At 39.8% G+C, this 19616-nt stretch overlaps 2 protein-coding genes across 4 annotated transcripts in view; one reads left to right on the forward strand and one right to left on the reverse strand.

Annotated features, from left to right (window-relative positions):
* ULK4 (unc-51 like kinase 4) overlaps window positions 1-15668 on the forward strand; it is a 397461-nt gene extending 381793 nt beyond the window's left edge. The window contains exons 36-37 of the mRNA XM_077811124.1: window positions 9434-9522; window positions 13910-15668. Coding sequence (XP_077667250.1) covers window positions 9434-9522; window positions 13910-13973 — 153 coding nt within the window. The 3' untranslated portion in view covers window positions 13974-15668. The remainder of the gene's footprint in view (window positions 1-9433; window positions 9523-13909) is intronic.
* A 2468-nt stretch (window positions 15669-18136) lies between these two features.
* Window positions 18137-19616, reverse strand: part of CTNNB1 (catenin beta 1) — a 32581-nt gene continuing 31101 nt past the window's right edge. For 2 of the 3 annotated variants that reach the window (XM_077811125.1, XM_077811126.1), the window contains 2 exons: window positions 19165-19384; window positions 18137-18897 (listed from right to left, as the gene is read on the reverse strand). In XM_077811125.1, coding sequence (XP_077667251.1) covers window positions 19176-19384 — 209 coding nt within the window. In that variant the 3' untranslated portion in view covers window positions 18137-18897; window positions 19165-19175. The remainder of the gene's footprint in view (window positions 18898-19164; window positions 19385-19616) is intronic. The other variant, XM_077811127.1, reaches the window with a different exon arrangement.

Here is a 19616-nt window from a genome sequence, read left to right on the forward strand (position 1 = left end):
TCATCTTTCTACTCCTCTTTAGATGGTAAACCTAAAATGTCAAGTCAAGTTAATGTACAAGCTTTTAGCTCTGGAGTCCTGAGTTCAAATCCAGGTTAGGACTCATGTGAAAATGAGTTTTCTGATTGATCTTCATCCCTAGTGAATGTTAATAATGTCACAGAACTGCCACTCACTCTCAGCCAGTTTGACTTTCTGCTCAGGAAAGGCTAAGGATTTAGATCAGGCTTGAAATGCACTGGGGAAGCTTGCACAGCATCTGGTCACTCTGTGCCCTGCTGAAGCCAGTGCTATTAGTCCCTCACTTTCATGAGTGCCAAATCAGCATTTCAAAATGAGAGAGAGGAAGATGCCAAGCTGGAGAAGTATTAGATTCCTTGACAAACTGCAACTGCCCTATAGTTTTGGAGTTTTGTCTGGGTCTGTTGTGTAGCACAGGAATGTCCTCTTGGATACTGTTGTCCTTAGATACATAAGCACTTCTTAATCACTAAGTCACTTGAATACTCCTACAGTACAAAAGTCATCATTAAAAAGTCAGCATTTTCCAACAATTACCACTCAACGGAATGTGCAGTTGTCATTGTCTTTTCCTACGGTGAGAATAGGAGATATTTTGTCATAGCTGTCTGGTAATGGTTATTCCTATTATTTATTGTATGTGTTTATTTGTATTGAGGTAGCACCAAGTCATGGATCAGGGCTCCATTGTGCCAAGCACTGTACAATGCACAAAAAAGATTGCTTCTACTCCCAGAAGCTTACAAGCTAAGTATGAGACAAAAGGCAGCAGGTGGTTACAACATATAGGCAGGGAATGCATAAGGTAACAATGAGACAGAATGAATCAGCGTAATTAGCAGTGGTCATAGCACATGAGCTATCTAACCAAGTTCCAGTTTTTCTGCAGACATCACAGAAGAGGAGATTTTTAAGGAGAGATTTGAAGGAGGACAATGAGGTGGCTTTGCAGATGTTTACAGGAAACTCTTCCAAAATGTAAGGGGCAGCATGGGAGAACGCATGACAGTCTTATTTGAAAATTTAACAAATGGGATCTGAAGGTTGCCATCATTGGTCAAATAGATACAGGAGTCAACATCAATATCATATAAAAGACAGTAGATAGCGCAGGGATAGGTTGTGAAGGGCCTTAAAAATGAAGATGAGAAGTTTGTGTGTGATGCAATGGAGAAGGGGGCACCAGTGGAGGGACTCAAAGCGATGGGGTCAAATCTATGAGCCAGGAAAATGATCTTTGCAGCAACATTTTGACTAGAGATAAGTGCGGCAAGATGAGATTTGTCAAGGACAAAGAGGTTGCAGAAACCAAGACACTAGAAGATGAGGGATTTAGCTGTGTGGGTGGAGAGGAAAGGCCAGATCTCAGAGATATTTTGCAGAAAAAAGTAATAAAATTTAGACTCGGCCTGGACCTAGAGAGAGGGCTGAGCTGAAGATTACACCCAGGATATGGGCTTCAGCGACAGGAATGATGGTGGTGGTGTCCACAGTGACTGTGAAAGGATGGAGTGAGGAGGGCTTTGGGGGAAAGATTAAGAGCTGTATTTTGGCCATGTTGAGTTTAAACTGACATCTGGACATCCATGAGGAGACATCAGAAAGAAAGGCTGGGATCTCTGTTTGGATAGAAGGAGACAAGTCTGAAGTGGAGAGGTAGATCTGTGAGTCATCAGCATAGAGATGATAGTTGAAGTTTGTGGATGAGATCACCCAGTGACAGGGTGGCAAATGTTGACTTTTTAATCTGATATTACTCCTTTATATGTATACTAGGGAACACTGTACCATGGTATGGGAGTTTCCTACAACCCCCTTTAGACAGTCTGTAACAACATATATTTCTACTATGAGCAGGAAACCTCAGATTCTTTTTGTCAATTAACAACTGCAGTTCACTTATATTGGATGCAGTTATTATGGACAGTAGGTAAGAAGAGACACAAAGAGATTCCACTAACCAACTACATTAAATTGAACACTTTTAACTCACTGTTATAATGGACAGAAACTGCAGTAATGATGGATATTTTCTGGGTAATAAAGACATTTGTACTTCCTGAAGGAGAGTTGAAAACAGTTGCCAGTTAGCAATTTTCTGACTTTTCAAGATTTGCAATAACCGTGAGGTTAGTCTGTGTATGTGTTTATGCATATTGAGGAAGAGGGGATACATTCAAATTGGAGGGTGCAAAGAAAGATCCAAGGTGAAGTAGCATTCACAAGTGTAGTCCCAACAGTCCCAAAGTCCATCTGACTTTCAAAATGTCAGGGAGCTGCTATAGTCACAAGTTACCACTGGAAATTGCTTTGAACTCATAATAAAGATTACTGTACACACACATACACACATGCATAAATGAAAAGGAATCAAGATAGGTAGGATGAAATATTGGCCCTCTTGATGACAAAAGGAGTTTTGCCATTGACTTCAATGAGGCCAGGATTTCACCAATAAAGAGCAAAAAAGGTGTTTGAGTTATTGAAGCTAAGCTTTCTGATGTAGGTTATTGTCACAGATACTGGCTTGTTTTTGCATGTATTGACAAGATCTGAAAGCCACAAAGTCTTTCTAATCTGTGTAGATGGAGTACATGCCTATAATGATGTGTGCCAAAGAACACCTGGAACACTCATGCTTTTATAATTTTCATTTCTTGTTTTTACAGTCCATCAGCATTGCCCAGGCCTGTTCATAGAAGCTGGCAATTAGTAACACAAACTAAACCTGCTCAACTTGCTTTGCTCTTGCCACACATGCATTTGTATATCTCTCTCCCCATCCAAAATATTAACAGAGAAGAGAGTAGTAAGAAAATACATAATGATGCGGGGAAGTATCAGAAATATTTTCTCAAGTTCCAAATTAGTTTTCCCTATATCAGAGGTAGTAAAGACAAATGTGGGCCATCCCAATGAGTTCTGTTTCAGACAGTACATGCAGTTGGTACATTATGTTTGTAAAATTTTATAGTGTGTTAAGAATTTTGTTTTTTTCTCTTTAAATAGTAAGTAATTGAGTGTGTCTGAGAGTCTCCCTCTGCTGATCTCCATAGGCTGTTGACCTCTCTACCACCATTTTAAAATTATAACCATAGGGACGTGGTTTGTTGTTGATCTGAATAAACAAATGCTACTGGTTTTTGAAGGCTATGGTGAGAACAATCATGGTATGTGCAGTTCTCTCTGTCTCATGGTAGGAGAAAATGCAAATAGAAATATCTACCAATAAATAAAATAGCATGAGACGTGTTTGCAAACATTGTACTTCATCCTTCCTGTTCCTCAATTCCTGGAGCTGCCAGGGGGCAGTCTGGGCCCTGACACAAGTAGATCTTGAAGCCATAAGGACTGCTGTAAATTTTGCCCACAGTAACAGCTTCCAAGGGGCTGTTATACTGGTCAGGTGTCGAAGGAGTGCAGTGGCCATGCCACTGACAACCTCTTCCCTGGGCAGGGACCAAGATGGAGTGGCAGAACTGGTTATGCTGATTCCAAGCAACCCATAGATTCACACGGGGAGTTCACAGTTACCTAGTTAGGGCAAGTTTTACAGGTCCTTTCCACCCCTGGAGCAGCACAAAGACTTGTATCGGGGTTGTGAACCTGGCCTTGTACTTATTGACAAACTGAGAACACACTTAGTCTCTGCAAAAACTTAGTTTAAGACAAGGTGTACAACAGGTGGAGAGGACAGGGAGAGGTCAGGGTAACAACAATGTAAATAAGATTGCAAGCTATTTGGGTCATAAGCTGTGTGTTTTTGTACAATGTCTAGCACCCATTCTGTCTGGGGCTTTTAAGGAATACTGTAATACAAATGATTATGCAAACTTAAGGTCTCTCACCATCATAACACCAACTATACAGGCCTGAAGAAAGGAGGAGTATTTATATGTATATAAAAAATATGGGCAAGATCAAGTGACTAATCAATTTCCATTTTCTATAAATGTATGTGGTTTCCTATAAGACTGAAAAGCAAAGTGGTTCTAACCCTGTTCCATATGAATTGTGAGTGGCAAATTAGGTGATATGCTTTTATTTAATTCATGTAGTGCTTATGAGAAGATGCAGGACTGACAGCCTTGGAGACTGAATAATATACCGGTAGTTTCCATAGGTAGGTGTGACATAGGCAGCATGTACCTGTAGTTATATCAGACGCATACAGTGAAGGTGTATCTGTAGTTATATCAGACCTCAAGGAAAAAGTAAGATGACATACCATTATGGGATCCACATAAAGTGCCAAACTGGTAAAAAGAGAAGTCCAAGGTACATGTGCAATGGTGCACTTATATTTCTGTATACACTTACTGCAATGGCTTGTGAAAATCAGTCATTTGGCAACAGAAATGAGTACTTAGACACCTAAATATCTGTTTGTATTTGCAATTATTTGCACTCACAGTATCCGTACTTGTGAAAGTAATTTGAGAGTGCATCTGAATATGGTTCTGGGGTCTTTCTTACTTTCTGATTAAAAAAAGCTGGATAAAATAATTTTTAGTGTGAAAAGGCCCCTCTTTGTTTACCCAATTAACAATTTTGCATTTTCTCACCATATCGATATAATTTTCCTACACAGACTGCAAGCTTGTAACTCACTTTAAACCTGAACATGGCAGGAGAAAGCCATCCCCTTCAAAAGAGAGGTTAATTGATTTTGAAGTGACTCATGAATTAAAAGTCGCAAGTTGTGAAAAATTGGAGAGAACAGTTCAGTGTCATGAAGCCATAGACCTTAAGAAGAGAAAAGATTCCTGATCTTTCCAGATAGTGTAAAACTATGCCCAGTTTTTTCAATTGTCTGAGAATCAAACTGGACAAAAATCAATGTGAGTTAAATCAGAACTCCAGCTCCACTCAGCTCATTAGCACTGTAATAAAGTGCTTTTGGTCATTTTTGTATTTCATACATTTTCCTGCATGCTAAATGCACTTGTCTTTAGCAGCACTGTATTACCTGAACAGCTATTCAGTATTTTAGGGAACAATGATATTTACATATCAATTATGATGTTCTTTTATGACTCATCTTTGCTTAATAGAATTGAACAGAGAAAGCCTGCTGTTTGGTTATTAGCTTCATAAAAAAAGTCATTTTGAAATTCTTATTAAATCGCAATGAATGTACAACTAAACTGAGATTTAATTACATTTTTAATTAAAGGAACAACTACTGATTGTAAGTTATTGAACAATGTTTTATAACCAACCAAAACAAATCACCATTATTAAAAGAGACCTTCAAACTATTTGTTAGGAACATAATGAAACCCTTAAAAATAAAACAGGTCAAGTCACATGGAGATGTATTATAGAAGAAAGAATAAAATGTGTGAAAAAATGCTTGTAAGGTTCTTATTATACATATTGTATTAATATTTATTGTCATCTGAAAACCACACAGAAGACAAAAGATTATGATTATACATCAACTTTTCAATAAGAGTACAGTATATTTAAATTGTTTTTGTCCTGCTTCTATTAGCTAAAGAATGATTCCTCAGCTCAACCAGGTTTTTTCTACATAGCCTTTACACTAGGAGAGATCTAAAGTCTTATGTCTCAGCAGCCCTCAAGCAACTCTTGGAACAATAAGCTTTACCAATCAGTTTAACTTAAAAAAAAAAAAAACCCACTTTGGCAAAAGCAAATGGTATTGCTTGTTGTCATAAGTAAGATAGTACTGGCAAAAAGATAGCCATAATACTGGCAAGTGCTATCCAAGGTACACCACACGGCTCAGCCAGCTCACTTCACACCTGATCTGCAACTTCTTTATTGTTACAGTATTGATCCTCTCACAAGCTTGTTGTATGACATGGGTAAATTTCCTAATAGAGGGTGAAGCACATCATTCTGTGTTCCAATGATCAAATTTAGACATGGAAACCCTATTTGCATGGGCAAATCTGTACACTCAAGTGCTATTGCACAAAAATTGGTCATGTATGTTTCTCAAATCTATTTGAAGCCTCTTTGAAAATTTGTCCCTTAAATTTGTTTGTTTTAGTTGGTCTCGATTTAAAATGTATATAGGAAACTAACAAAGCTAATCATTTTTCACTAAAAAAAAGTTAATTGTGACCAGTTGCTTAACACAATATGAACAGAAAGAACACAAGCCAGAAAAGAAAAAGAACATGTTAAAGAAAAGAAAAAGAACATGTTAGTATTCTTTAACATGTTTAAGAACATGTTAAAGAATACTAAGATAAGTTAGAGGTAGTCAAACCAGCAAAGCCTAATGAAATTCACCCTATGGTACTTAAGGAACTAGTTGAAGCAATCTCAGAACCAATAGTGATTATCTTTGAGAACTAATGGAGCAGAGGGTGAGACCCCAGAGGACTGGAGAAGGGAAAACACAATACCTATCGTTAAAAAGAGGACCCAGAGAATTATAGACCAGTGAGCTGAACTTTGATACCTGGAAAAATACTGGAATAAATTATTAAACAATCAATTCATAAGAACCTAATGGAAAATAGGGTGATAAGTAACAGCCAACATGGATTTGTCATTCCAAACCAGACTAATTTCCTTTTTCGATAGTTACTGGCCTACTGGATGGGGGGAAGCTACAGATGTGATATATCTTGATTTTAGTAAGGATTTTGACATAGTCCCACATGACATTCTTCTAAGCAAACTAGGGAAACATGGTTTAGACTAAACCAGTTATGCACCTACCTTATAGTAATTCTAAGATCATACTCAAAGAATGATTATCAATGGTTTACTGTCAAAGTGGGGGGACGTATCTAGTGGGATCCTGCAGGAGTCTGTCCTGGATCCGATACTATTTGACATTCTCATTAATGACGTGGATAGTGGAGTGGAGAGTATGCTTATAAAATTTGCTGGATACACCAAACTGGGTGGAGTGGTAAGCACTTTTCAAGACAAGATTAGAATTCAAAATGACCTTGACAAATTGGAGAATTGATCTGAAATCAACAGGATGAAATTAAATAAAGACGAATGCAAAGTACTACACTTAAGAAGAAAAAATCAAATGCGCATCTACAAAATGGGGAATAATTGGCTAGACGGTAATACCTCTGAAAAGGATCTTGGAGCTCTAGTAGAGCACAAATTAAATATGAGCCAACAATGTGATGCAACTGCAAAAAATACTAATGTTCCGGGGGGGGGGGTATTAACAGGAGTGTCATATGTAACAGACAGGTGGTGATTGTCCCACTCTACTCGGCACTGGTGAGGCCTTAGCTGGAGTATTGTGCCCAGTTCTATGTGCCGCACTTTAGGAAAGATGTGGACAAAATGGATAGAGTCCAGAGGAGAGCAACAAAAATGATAAAATATGAGGAAAGGTTAAAAAAAACTGGGCATTTTTAGTCTGAACGACGTGAAAAGATTGCAAGGTCAAACACTCAAATGTTAGGAAATGCCAGAATGTATGGTGCCCATGCAAGCTTAATTCATCTGTCTCCTGCGTATGGATGATTATACAGCCTTCCCTACATGATCACAAATGTTTTTCCCCACAGGACCCCTGCCTCATTCAGTGCATAGGATGGTTATTGCTCTAAGGTTGAATTAGGGTTGTGTGGTGAATGAGGCTGGTGTCTGTGGATCCCTGCCTCAGTAGTTGCAGAAGTTGGAAAATATGTAGTGAATGAGGGAGGGGATTGCAGGAAGAGAAAGGATGGTCTTGTGATTAAAGCTGTTCAGAGCGAGAAAAGTGTTTTATAATTTTGGTTGGTCCAGTGTGTCGTCTTCGTTTACAGTTCTATAATTCAGAACACAAACTACAAAAATATTCTGTATCTCTAGGTTGAGAAATAGAGGTGGATTATTGAACAGTAAATTGAGATGTTCTGATATAAACCTCAGGAGTGTAGAAAGGCTGAAGTACTTGTGATAGCATGAATACCTAAGCATGGATGTATACATAGATAATGAATTTACTGTTTTGTCCAAGTAGTAGGAAAGATTTTAGTTAATGCAAAGAGGACCCCGTTCTTTGAATAGTGTAGCTATAGGCTGTTTGGATTACAAGTGCAAGTGGCACTAGTGTGGTAAGATAACTGCTGGCACAGCTTCTGGTGGCATGCAGTAAATACAGCTTCTCTCTAGCTTTAAAAAAAGAATATTTGTAGGCATATCGGCCTATGCCTGATCAGTGTTAAATAGGGCCAGCCGTGGGATGTTAGAAGTTACAGCTCCCTGCCAAATTTTAGGACTCAAAATTGTGATTTCAAGCAGTAACTTCTGAATTATTAGAATGTTCAGCTAGCCAACAGTAAATGATCACCATTCTTTCTGATTCTTACCCTTCCCTCTATGGCCAACCCATATCCTTTGCAGGTGGCAACCCATATCCAGATTTTAGTAATTTCCTGGGATGTATGTGGAATGTACCAATAGTGCTGCTTAAGCAACTTGTCAGGTATTCAGTGTCCACCATGTGAAGCATGTGATTCCATTTTGTGTCACCCTTTGATCTTCCCATCAGCATGATTAACTGATCAGGAAATGAGAAGCCACTTGCAGCTTCCTGGCACATCAGTAGTTATAGTTCTTGGGGAGGGGGAACAGTAAACTGGTCATTATAGAGCACTGTGATAAAACAGGTACAACACATATAAGCGTTACAAGGTCAGCTGTAACCAGCGTTAATCCACCATAGAAAGGCTTGCAGGATTTGCCTTTCATTTTTATGTTGTATAAACAGTAAGGTAATTTTGTTGCCCTGTACATTTAGTGTTTCTTGTATCTGATAAGTGGTTATGGTCCCATCAGGAAGGAACAACTTGTATGAGCAATTCCCACAAAGCAGTGATGTTAAACTAGCCTCCTCGATATGCTCATAACAAACCTGACATTTTATAATCCAGATAAGTAACCTGAAGGATGACTGATACAAGGCTGTCTGTTCATTTTCCTCTCAAGTGGGGGAAAAAAATGATTGTGTCCTGAAATTTTCCCTGAAGTTCAAAATAAATGGATATGCTCTTAGTTGCATTGATAATAAAAATGAAAACCAGTTACTCAAGGTTAGTGGACTGTGATCTGTGAATTTTCACACATGCAGGGATACAGAACAAGAATGAATCTTATTTAAGACACTTTAGACATTCTTCAGTGTAGCAGCCATGTTAGTCTGTATTCGCAAAAAGAAAAGGAGTACTTGTGACACCTTAGAGAGTACTCCTTTTCTTTTTTAGACATTCTGCAGTTAAAATCCAATCTTGTTCAGTAAAGGAGTTTACTTTTGTTGGGTTTGTGTAATGCCACATTCCATTTAAAACTGTAACAATTGCTATGACTTGTTTCTGTCCTCCTCGCCGCTTCCACCCCCCCTACACACAAAAAAAAAAGACTAAGAAGAATTTCTCCCTAAGCCTTTGATAACTGTTCTTTCTTTTCATTCCAGATAACTTCAAACAAGAAGCACTCCGAGAGCCTGAAGAATGATGGTGACAGTCTTATCCAAATTCTAGAGAGACTGGCCCAAACTGCCAGGTGAGTTCCCTCAGGCTTTCAGGAATTTCCAGGGCTGAGAGCACTCCCCTCCCCTTTTGTCTGAGATGGTCTTCTCTTGTAATCACCTCATGTGCACTACAAGCTTCTCCTGTTACCAGCCCTCCCCTCCCATACACTCCTGTCCTCAAAACTCCCTTTATTCAAAGTTTTCTTGCTTTTTTTGTTGCTGCTGTTGCGGTGTACTTTGATCCCAGATGTGGCTAGGCCATAGGTATGTCAGACACTTTCTTTTTTTTTTTTAAACAGCTCACCTCTTCATAACCAGATACTGGTTTATTGTTCCCCCATACAGTGTACTGGCAGCACAACATGGCTTTGTGCCCTTTCTCAAAGTAATGGTGGTGGTAAAAGCAAAATCCTTTCAAATGCACAGCTGAGGAGGACAAGAAATATTCTTCTAAGAATGCCGAATGTCTTTCAACTAAGACTTAAAACTGAGGTCCTGACCACTTCTGAAAAGTATCTTGGCATTCTTTGTAAGAATAGAGGTGTTAATCCCAGTGGCCTGGTCAAATCCCAACACTCTACCTACCTAATTCCCCTTGCACTCTCAAATGGACACATTTTTGTTCTCTTTCCCTTAAAATGTTGTTCTTTGTTGCTGTGAACTGCTAGGCTGCATTTCACTGCTGGGTGAAATGGTTCCCATGTAAAGTTTATAGATGATTTTTTGCAATGCTTTGGGAATCTTCCTGGTGTCCTTTGTGCACATAAATACAAGCTTTGTATGAGTCAATGTTGTAGGCTCTGTTCAGGTGTGGAGTTATGAAAATTGGCCTCTCAACTCTATTGTAGAGTAAGTTGTATTATTTTTTGGAAGGGGGGAGATGTTTGAGGAAATGTAACAACCACTGGTACCGTGATGGAGGGGTTTGTGAAGCTGTGGGATAGAAGTGGTGTGGAGAAGGAGACAGAGCTTTCCATAAATCAAGTTTTCAGAAATCTGCTTTCCCTCTTCTGTATTCAAGTGCTGAGTTGCATTTCCTGTTATCAACTACATTACCAGAGTAAAATAAAATGGCAGATCCCCCTACAAGAGACACTAGCACCATCAGCTAAAGACAGTGACAAGTTCTTAAAATTCCTTTTCAGTCTCTGCTGTAGCATTATTTAGTTAGTTAACTAAGGAATTATAATTCACTCCTTTAACACTTTCTAATCTTTGTCTTGGCTTCCTCTAATTGTTTACAGTTTTAAGCTTTCTTTACACAAGAAACCAGACACAACTGTTTATTTAGGGCCCTCCTCTGTGCGCCTTGCTCCAGCAAAATGCCCATTGGGCTAAATCCTAAGGAGCACAGAAGCTCCTACCCAGCCTGACCAATCCCAAGGATGGTCAAATTGGCACTGTAGTTGTGGAGCAACTCCTCAGCTGCCCCATGGTCTAGCCCTGCAGCAGCCACAACAGGTCAATGGGAGCTCATGGAAATGAAGTCCTCTCCCTGTCCTCTGTGGAATTTGCTTCTCTGGGACCCTTGAGGCTAATGCTGTCTTGTCTAGACTCTAAGTTGCTACAACTGAGGTGGAGCAACAGGAAGGGCCTGAGAATCTGTGGGCTCTAAACCCCTTCAAAAATGGTGTTTTTGAGTCTAGGGGGTTCTGCAGTCTCTTATGTATAGGTTCCCTCTTTCCCAAAATGTTTGCCAGTGCCTAATAAACTTGGCACCAGCTTCTCAACCATTCATTGAAACCTCCAAGCTCCTTCTGCCCAGCTGGGCTGTGCATCAAACTGGAAGCATTTCAGAGAAAGCTACCACTAATGCCCTGGACCTATGCCTTTTTTCTAATAGTCTAAATTTAGCTGCCAGACCTCTCCTATATATATGTACGAGATTTAGCTGATATAAGAATGCTTCTGCCTTTCAATTTCATGAAGACCAGTTGTAGTCCTTTACGAAATCTCCCACTATAGTGGAGGGAATGAGAGAGGCCCCAACAAAATAACATGTATGTCATGTTTAAATAACATGTATGTCATGTTTAAATAATCCACATAGAATTCATTTTATCTCTTCATTTTGCACTTCAAGATTTGTGGTTTTTTGCTATTCACTTTTCCAATACAGAGGATGAATTAATTTAAAGAAAGATGTTCAAGTAATAAGGCTTCTGGTTTATACTGCTGCTCAGTAAGAAACTCCTTCTAAAAGGAAAGTATGGATCAACAACTCAAGCAGCGTGGTCAAATACATGTTCTTAGTCATTCAATTGATGCATGTCACAAGCTGAAGCCAAGGAACCAATGAATCCATATTGACCCACTTTCACAAGGCAGGAAAAACTAAAGGTCAACTGCAAAACTAAGCTTGAAACTATAGTAAATAACAAAATTGTCAGACACATAGATGAACATAATTTGTTGGGGAAGAGTCAACATGGGTTTTGTAAAGGGAAATCATGCCTCACCAATCTACTAATTGAGGGGGTCAACAAGCATGTGGACAAGGGGGATCCAGTGGATATAGTGTACTTAGATTTTCAGAAAGCCTTTGACAAGGTCCCTCACCAAAGGCTCTTAAGCAAAGTAAGCTGTCCTGGGATAAGAGGGAAGATTCTCTCATGGATCAGTAACTGGTTAAAAGATAGGAAACAAAGGATAGGAATAAATTATCAGTTTTCAGAATGGAGAGAGGTAAATAGTGGTGTCCCTAAGGGGTCTGTACTGGGCCCAGTCCTATTCAATATATTCATAAATGATCTGGAAAAGGGGTAAACAGTGCGGTGGCAAAATTTACAGACGATACAAAATTGCTCAAGATAGTTAAGTCCCAGGCAGACTGTGAAGAGCTACAAAATGATCTCTCAAAACTGGGTGACTGGGCAATGAAATGGCAGATTAAATTCAATGTTGATAAATGCAAAGTAATGCACACTGGAAAACATAATTTCAGCTATACATATAAAATGATGGGGTCTAAATTGGCTGTTACCACTCAAGAAAGATCTTGGGAGTCAGTGTGGATAGTTCTCTGAAAACATCCACTCAATGCTGCAACAGCAGTCAAAAAAGCAAACAGAATGTTGGGAATCATTAAGAAAGAGATAGCTAATAAGACAGAAAATATCATATTGCCTCTATATAAATCCATGGTATGCCCACATCTTGAATACTGTGTGCAGATGTGGTCGCCCCTATCTCCAGAAAGATATATTGGACTTGGAAAAGGTTCAGAAAAGGGCAACAAAGATTATTAGGGGTATGGAATGGCTGCCATATGAGGAGAGATTAATAAGACTGGGACTTTTCAGGTTGGAAAAGAGACAACTAAGGGAGGGTATGATAGAGGTCTATAAAATCATGACTGGTGTGGAGAAAGTAAATAAGGAAATGTTATTTACTCCTTCTCATAACACAAGAACAAGGGGGCAACAAAGGAAATGAATAGGCAGCAGGTATAAAACAAACAAAAGGCAGTATTTCTTCACACAACACAGTGAACCTGTGGAATTCTTTGCCTGGGGGTGTTGTGAAGGCCAAGACTATAACAGGGTTCAAAAAAGAGCTAGATACCTTCATGGAGGCTAGGTCCATCAATGGCTATTAGCCAGGATGGACAGGGATGGTGTCCCTAGCCTGTTTGCCAGAAGCTGGGAATGGGCGACAGGGGATGGATCTCTTGATGATGCCCTGTTCTGTTCATTCCCTCTGAAGCACCTGGCACTGGCCACTGTCAGAAGCCAGGATACTGGGCTGGATGGACCTTTGGTCTGACCCAGTATGGCCGTTCTTATGTTCTGAGGTCAAGATAGCCCATAGTTGCAGTAATTGTTTCACTAGACCAGCAGTGGTTTGTGTGGGGTGAACACCCAATCACAGGTTGGAAAACTATTAGCAGACAAGAGAGGTAGCAAACCACTGCACTCACTGATGGAGGCAGTGAACTGGGTCTGAAAAGTGCAGTGCTATGTACAGCTAGGACAATTCTACCTTTCCTGTAGCAGGTTAAAAAAAAGATACGTCAGCAGAGTTGCCTCCATCTGCTGACAAACTCCCTCCCTCCCCCCCCCCCCCCCAAGGAATGTGCATTGAAAAGAAGCCAAAGATTTGAGACATTTTTCCACCAAACTATTGAAGAAAATGTAATAATTACGTCTTTCCTTTTTCAGAGCGAGACTTAGCAGGGCCCCAAGCAAGCAGTTCTGTAAACATGAACTCAAGGGATCACATTGATACGCATGCCTTGCTCCATGTTGAAATATCCACAGTATCCTAACAGAAAATTGGTTTACACAGGAGTTATCCAAAGTGGATTCCCTCATCAGGCACTTTCCAGCACAAGTGAAAGTCTCATGTGTAGGACAACCACAGAAGTTAGATGAGGTGTTTTACCTTGAAGATTACTGTCTTTGTTTTCTTCTTTCCCAGCTCCCATGCCGATATTGCTGTTGCTGCCTTGGCTTTTGAAATTCTTAGAACAGTTGGACGCTAAAAGATGAAGGCTACCAGATCAATCATCACTCCACAGGCCTGACTGTGCACAAAACACTGGCATGGTGAAATCCTCAGTCTTGTTGTAGGATGTTTTTGAATGAGTGTTGTCCTAATTTGATAAGAAAACTATTGTGTGTATGTATTCACTGGCTTATCTATTTAAAAGGAAAAAGCGGGGAAAACTTGCTATTAAAAGAATAAGCATTGTCCATTATCTTGCTTACATTAGCACAACCTATAGTTTGAGGGGATTTTTTTAAGTGTCCTACAGCCATGTTTTGAAGAATATAAATTAGAAAAATTTTATTTCTTAATTATTTCACAAATATGTTTAGGGGAGAAACATTTCTCATTCCACCTGAATTGTGGTACATTTGCCAAGTTTTTGATCAGAAATAGAATGCCTTAGCTGATGATCCTCATTTGAAACATCACCTATAACGAACTGTAGAATACTTTTGCACATGTAAAGATTTCTGAAGTGCTTTGCAAATGTTAATGACTCAGTCTGAAAACATTGCAGGGAGTTGGTATCATCCCCTTTTACAGATGGAAAATGAGCACAGGGAGTGAGTGATTTCCAAATGTCCCACAGAAAGTCTGGGATGGAGCCAGGAACAGAACCCAAATCTTCTGGCACTAGTCATGTAGTTTAAAGGCAATTTGCAAAACCAAATACAGTGTTCCAGTTAAAAGGGTACAATAAATGACTTTGCACTTCTATATTGCAGTGATTTTTGGTTAACCATTGCCTTACACACAAGTCAACTTGTGGCACTTTTCTTAAACTGTTTTGATATACTTCAGTATGTTCCAGATTCTGTTTGGTCTATAAGGAAAATACTGTTAATTAAAAAATTTCAAACTGGGGAAGACCAAGCTACCTCCCTCACTCTCCTACTTAATTTTTCCACAAAGTTGTGCTCCTTTTGACACATTTGCCACAGTAATGATTATACCATTACAAAATTAGCATTAATTTCACAGGAGGGTTAAATGCCTACTCTGACATTTGCCTGCAAAAGTAAAGCAGTAGGACAGCTACTGAATTTAGATAAGGCATTGCAGCTTGTTAGCAATTGTTTACATTAGCAGCTCCCATACGGATATTGTTTCTTGGGCTTTGAAATTCTCTGAGTTAGACATGGAAAGATCAGTGCAAGTATCGCACCCTACACATTGTAATCACTTCTTTTTAATTAACAATAGCTTGTTTACAATGGCAGGAACTGTTAAGAATGGTGCGTAAGTCACTAGATTTGTTTTTAGTCTAGTTCCTATTTAAGTGACTGAGAGTCCTTCAAAATGTACATGGTGACTACTGACTGAATAGCTAGCCAGAGTGCTTCATTGGTCTATGCCGTTCCCAGTGCCTCCCTCAGTGACTTACAGGGTATCCTTAAACTAGTGAAAGTACATTTGAAGCCCAGCCTTGTGTTCTAACTGACAGGTATGCATCCCTGCCATAGCAGGCTGCCATGACATGTATACGTTGCATTAAGTGGCTAGCACTTGCAAAACTGACTTGTTAGGTACCTATTATGTTTCACTGGGCAGCTCCTGCATTTATGCTGATTTCTCTTGTGTTTGTCACTTTAGTGTAACTGATTTGCTAGAATAAACCCTAGAGTGTTTTTAACCTATGCTATTTTAGATGGGTATTAAAAGATTCTATAGAAAAGGTTATTTTCAAACCATCTGATCCGACCTTACACTAATGTGCACTGGGCTCAAGTTTGCTTCCTCTGCAGGCTCAAGTGTGTTGTCAAGGTGGTGACTGCAAACTAAGGCTCAAAGGAATGGCTTTTTTCTTCATCTCAATCATATTGAGTCGTTTTACTGCTGAAGCCTGGACTAGATGCTTCCAACCGCAGGGTTTGACTCCTAATTTCCATGGTTCTGGAGCAGGTCCTGATGCAACATTAAATGCAGCTTGCTAGTTGACCCCCATCTTTTTAAATATATACATCTCCTTTAGCATACCACAGAGGGGGGCTTGCTACCCTCACAGGAGCCGTAGCTACCAGGAATCAGAGAAATTGTGACACTGAAGCATATCCTGACCCCCTACATGGGGCAATAGGTAGTAACATTCTTCAGTAAATTGCCTGTTTTATCTCTGCTTAAAAGTAAGTTGCCAACAGCAACCCTTCATATTTAATTGCAGTCAACTGGAAGAAATCTGTTCAAAACATTACCTCTCATGGATTTCTGGAAACAGTCCTGAGTGGCTGCAATACCAGCATTCCCTCAGCAGGTCTGCCTACTACTGTGTCCCTTTCCTGACAGTGGATAAATTATACCTCTCAACCTACCAGTAGGTGACAGCTGCCCTCTTGACAAGGACTTGAAGGCATCCACTGTGAAAGGCACAAGCTTTCACAGTTTGTGTTAAAGAGTTAGACTCATACAGAATGCAGTCACAAAACATCCCCTTTGTGTAACATACATCCTCTGCAGATTACCCCTGAAAAGTGTTGACAGACTAGTTAAAGAAAGGAATGAGAGGACTTTTTTTTTTTTTTTTTAACTACATCCCTCAGTTTAGGTCAATGGCAGACTATGGGGTGAAACCCTGCGAACACCTTAGCTTAGACTTGTCCCTCAGCTATGGGCTTGCTAGCCCCCTTGTCATTTTGCAGCATGTTATACTCTACAGTAAGTGTGTTTGTGTTTCCATCCATGGCTCTGGGAGAAGTGTGCTCCAGTAGCTTGTAAACACACTACCTATCCAATCAAAAGCAAGCTTACTACCTGTACAGGTAGTAGCCTAAGCTCTAGCTTTAATTTAAATGAGTATGCAGCAGTTTACAGTTAACGCACTTGTAGGGGAGGATGCATACTCTTGGAAAGTTTCAGAGTAACAGCTGTTTTAGTCTGTATTCGCAAAAAGAAAAGGAGTACTTGTGGCACCTTAGAGACTAACCAATTTATTTGAGCATGAGCTTACATCCGATGAAGTGAGCTGTAGCTCACAAAAGCTCATGCTCAAATAAATTGGTTAGTCTCTAAGGTGCCACAAGTACTGCTTTTCTTTTACCCTTGTAAGAGTGACGCACAGGTTTATGAATACAGGTGCTTGGGTAAGATCTGATCCAACTTTCTGTACCCTGAGCAAGATGGGAGGTGTTTTTAGTGTAAACTTATTTTGCTGACTCCACAATGGGAAGGGAAAAATGCCACAAGTACACACTTCAGGCAGTGGGGGAGGGGGGTGGTGGTGTTCCTCATGTGTGTGCTGTAGATGGAGTAGTGCCTGAGTGTGAGAATTGACAGGATAGCAAAGGACATAGCCTGTTGCAATAGTGCAAAGCATCTGATAGGAAAATATTTCAAAGGTATTTTACTGTCAGCTTTGTTTGACAAATATTTACAGATTTCAGTTAACTTTTCTTTGTAACAAAAACTTTAGTGGAGCAAGTAGCTCTATCCTCAGAGGAAGCAGATATCTAAATTCAGATCAAGGCAGAGGCATAATTAGGCCACAGCTCTCTTCCCTTGAAAGAAAGACTTGTGTTCTACAGTTCATGAATTTTTTTTCATGCAGAATTAAGAATATTCTTATTAGATGATACTTGCTTCTTGGTGTAGGTGGTCTATATTCTCTGAAATATGGCAAGCCAGGTTTTAGGCACAGGCCAAATGCTTGTGGGGCTGGTCCTTAAGTTTATGCTTGACACAGGCTCAGTTCATTTAGCAGCATTGTACCTTTGAATCTGTAATTCTTCTTCATGTGCTCCATATTACCATTTGCTAGAGCAAAGTAATTAAAAAATCCACTAAAGCCAGAGGTGATTGGATACTTGTTTCAGGGTTGATGATGGTGTTGTGTATATACACAAGTATCAAGATTGTTAAGCAGTGGTAAGTTAACTCAGGGGAGTACTGCAAATAGTTTGCTTAGTCACACTCGACTAATTCTGCTAAAAAGAAGAAATCTCCATGATTTGGCCTGCAGCACTGGTTCTTCTAAACTGAAGAGACTACTGAAGTTGCTTTGTTTTTGGACTGCAGTTCAGTCCTGTTTGATTTGTGCCATGCTACCCCTTCCTATGCAAAATATGCAAATTGCTGTTGGAAGTTAGTTGGGGGGGGGGGGGGGAAATCACCCTGCAGATTAAGCTATACGTTTCCCATTTCAAATAATCTGAGACAGCTGAGTGAATTAAAAGTTTACTTTAATCCTTTAACCGCTTTTGCTCATGAAGCATCTGTGTCACAGCAGGCTACAATAACTTTGGGATAAAAGGCAACTGGTAAACTGTCCAACACAAGGTTCCGAACCAACAGTTCTTACTGGCCCCTACCCAGACACATCCCAGATAAAGTTTTTGATCAAAAACATGAAATAGATCCACCTGCTTATTTTAAGCATATTAAAAAGGAAACTAATTGGACCATTTCTATTTCTCTATTTTTATACAAAAAGGCTACACAATGTTACACTTTATTCAGAATACAATTAGTGATTATGAATTAGTGTTCTACACCATTACTCGATCCTTAAAAGTTAGAAACTGCTGTAGCATATTCACTATAACTTAAACACTACAAGAGACTTTAAAAAAAATCCTAACAGTTACAGCAAAAAGAAAAGTCTACTTTCAAAGCAAGCAAGGTCAGTACCATTACAGAGGTTTTAAAAAAAAAAATAATTTTTTTTTTAACAAGCAAGGCTAAGGTTTGATAAATTCCATCTTGTGATTCTCTTGTGCATTCTTCATTTCTGAGTCACTCCCAAAATCCATTTGTATTACTCCTCGACCAAAAAGGACCAGAACAAAAAGTTTACTTCAATTGTTCCCATAGGAAACTCAGCTTGGTTAGTGTGTCAGGCACTTTCTGAGATACTAGCCCACCCCTCGAGCCCTCTCAGCAACGCTACAGGCCAATCACAATGCAAGTTCATTCAGACGATACAGCTGTGTAGGAAGAAAAACAAGGACCTGTCAGTGCTGTAGAGTTATTTGCCCACATGTTAAGATTGCATAAAGCTGGAGCACAACACACCGAAGTTAATCACTTCCACACTTCACAGCAGGAGTCAGTTCAAGTGCACAGAAAGTACGAGCTTCAACATACTCAAAGTTCAGTATTTTGATAGGAGTTGGACCCATTTAAGCCATTCCCTCCCTGCCAACCAAGTCCTCAGTTCACAAGGTTGTTTTATTTAAGTTTGAGCTTCTTACCTAAGGACGATTTACAGGTCAGTATCGAACCAGGCCAACTGATTACTGTCACCTGGAGGCAGCCCATCCATAAGATCCTGGGCATGTCCCAGATCTGGCAGCCCATCAACTGGGTAGTCAGCACCAGGGTGGTGGCCACCCATTTCATGCTCCATCATAGGGTCCATACCCAAGGCATCCTGACCATATCCGCCAGAGTGGAAAGAACGGTAGCTAGGATCTAAGAGTTAAGGGTGGCAGGGGAGGGGGGGAGGGAAAAAAGCAGAATGTTAACAGATGTTAGATGCATCAAAAGCTGCAAATATCAGGGATAGAGAAGATTGTTGTAGCCATCTAGTTTCTTCTAGTTCAGCCCAGCTGAACACAAATTTATTGCCTGGTCTAATACCCATCCAATTGAATGAGACAGCCTTTCAGTGTGGCTCTGCAGACAAAGCATACTGCAGTCAAAA

The sequence above is a fragment of the Eretmochelys imbricata genome, chromosome 2, assembly GCF_965152235.1.
Source record: "Eretmochelys imbricata isolate rEreImb1 chromosome 2, rEreImb1.hap1, whole genome shotgun sequence".
Lineage (NCBI taxonomy): Eukaryota > Metazoa > Chordata > Testudines > Cheloniidae > Eretmochelys > Eretmochelys imbricata.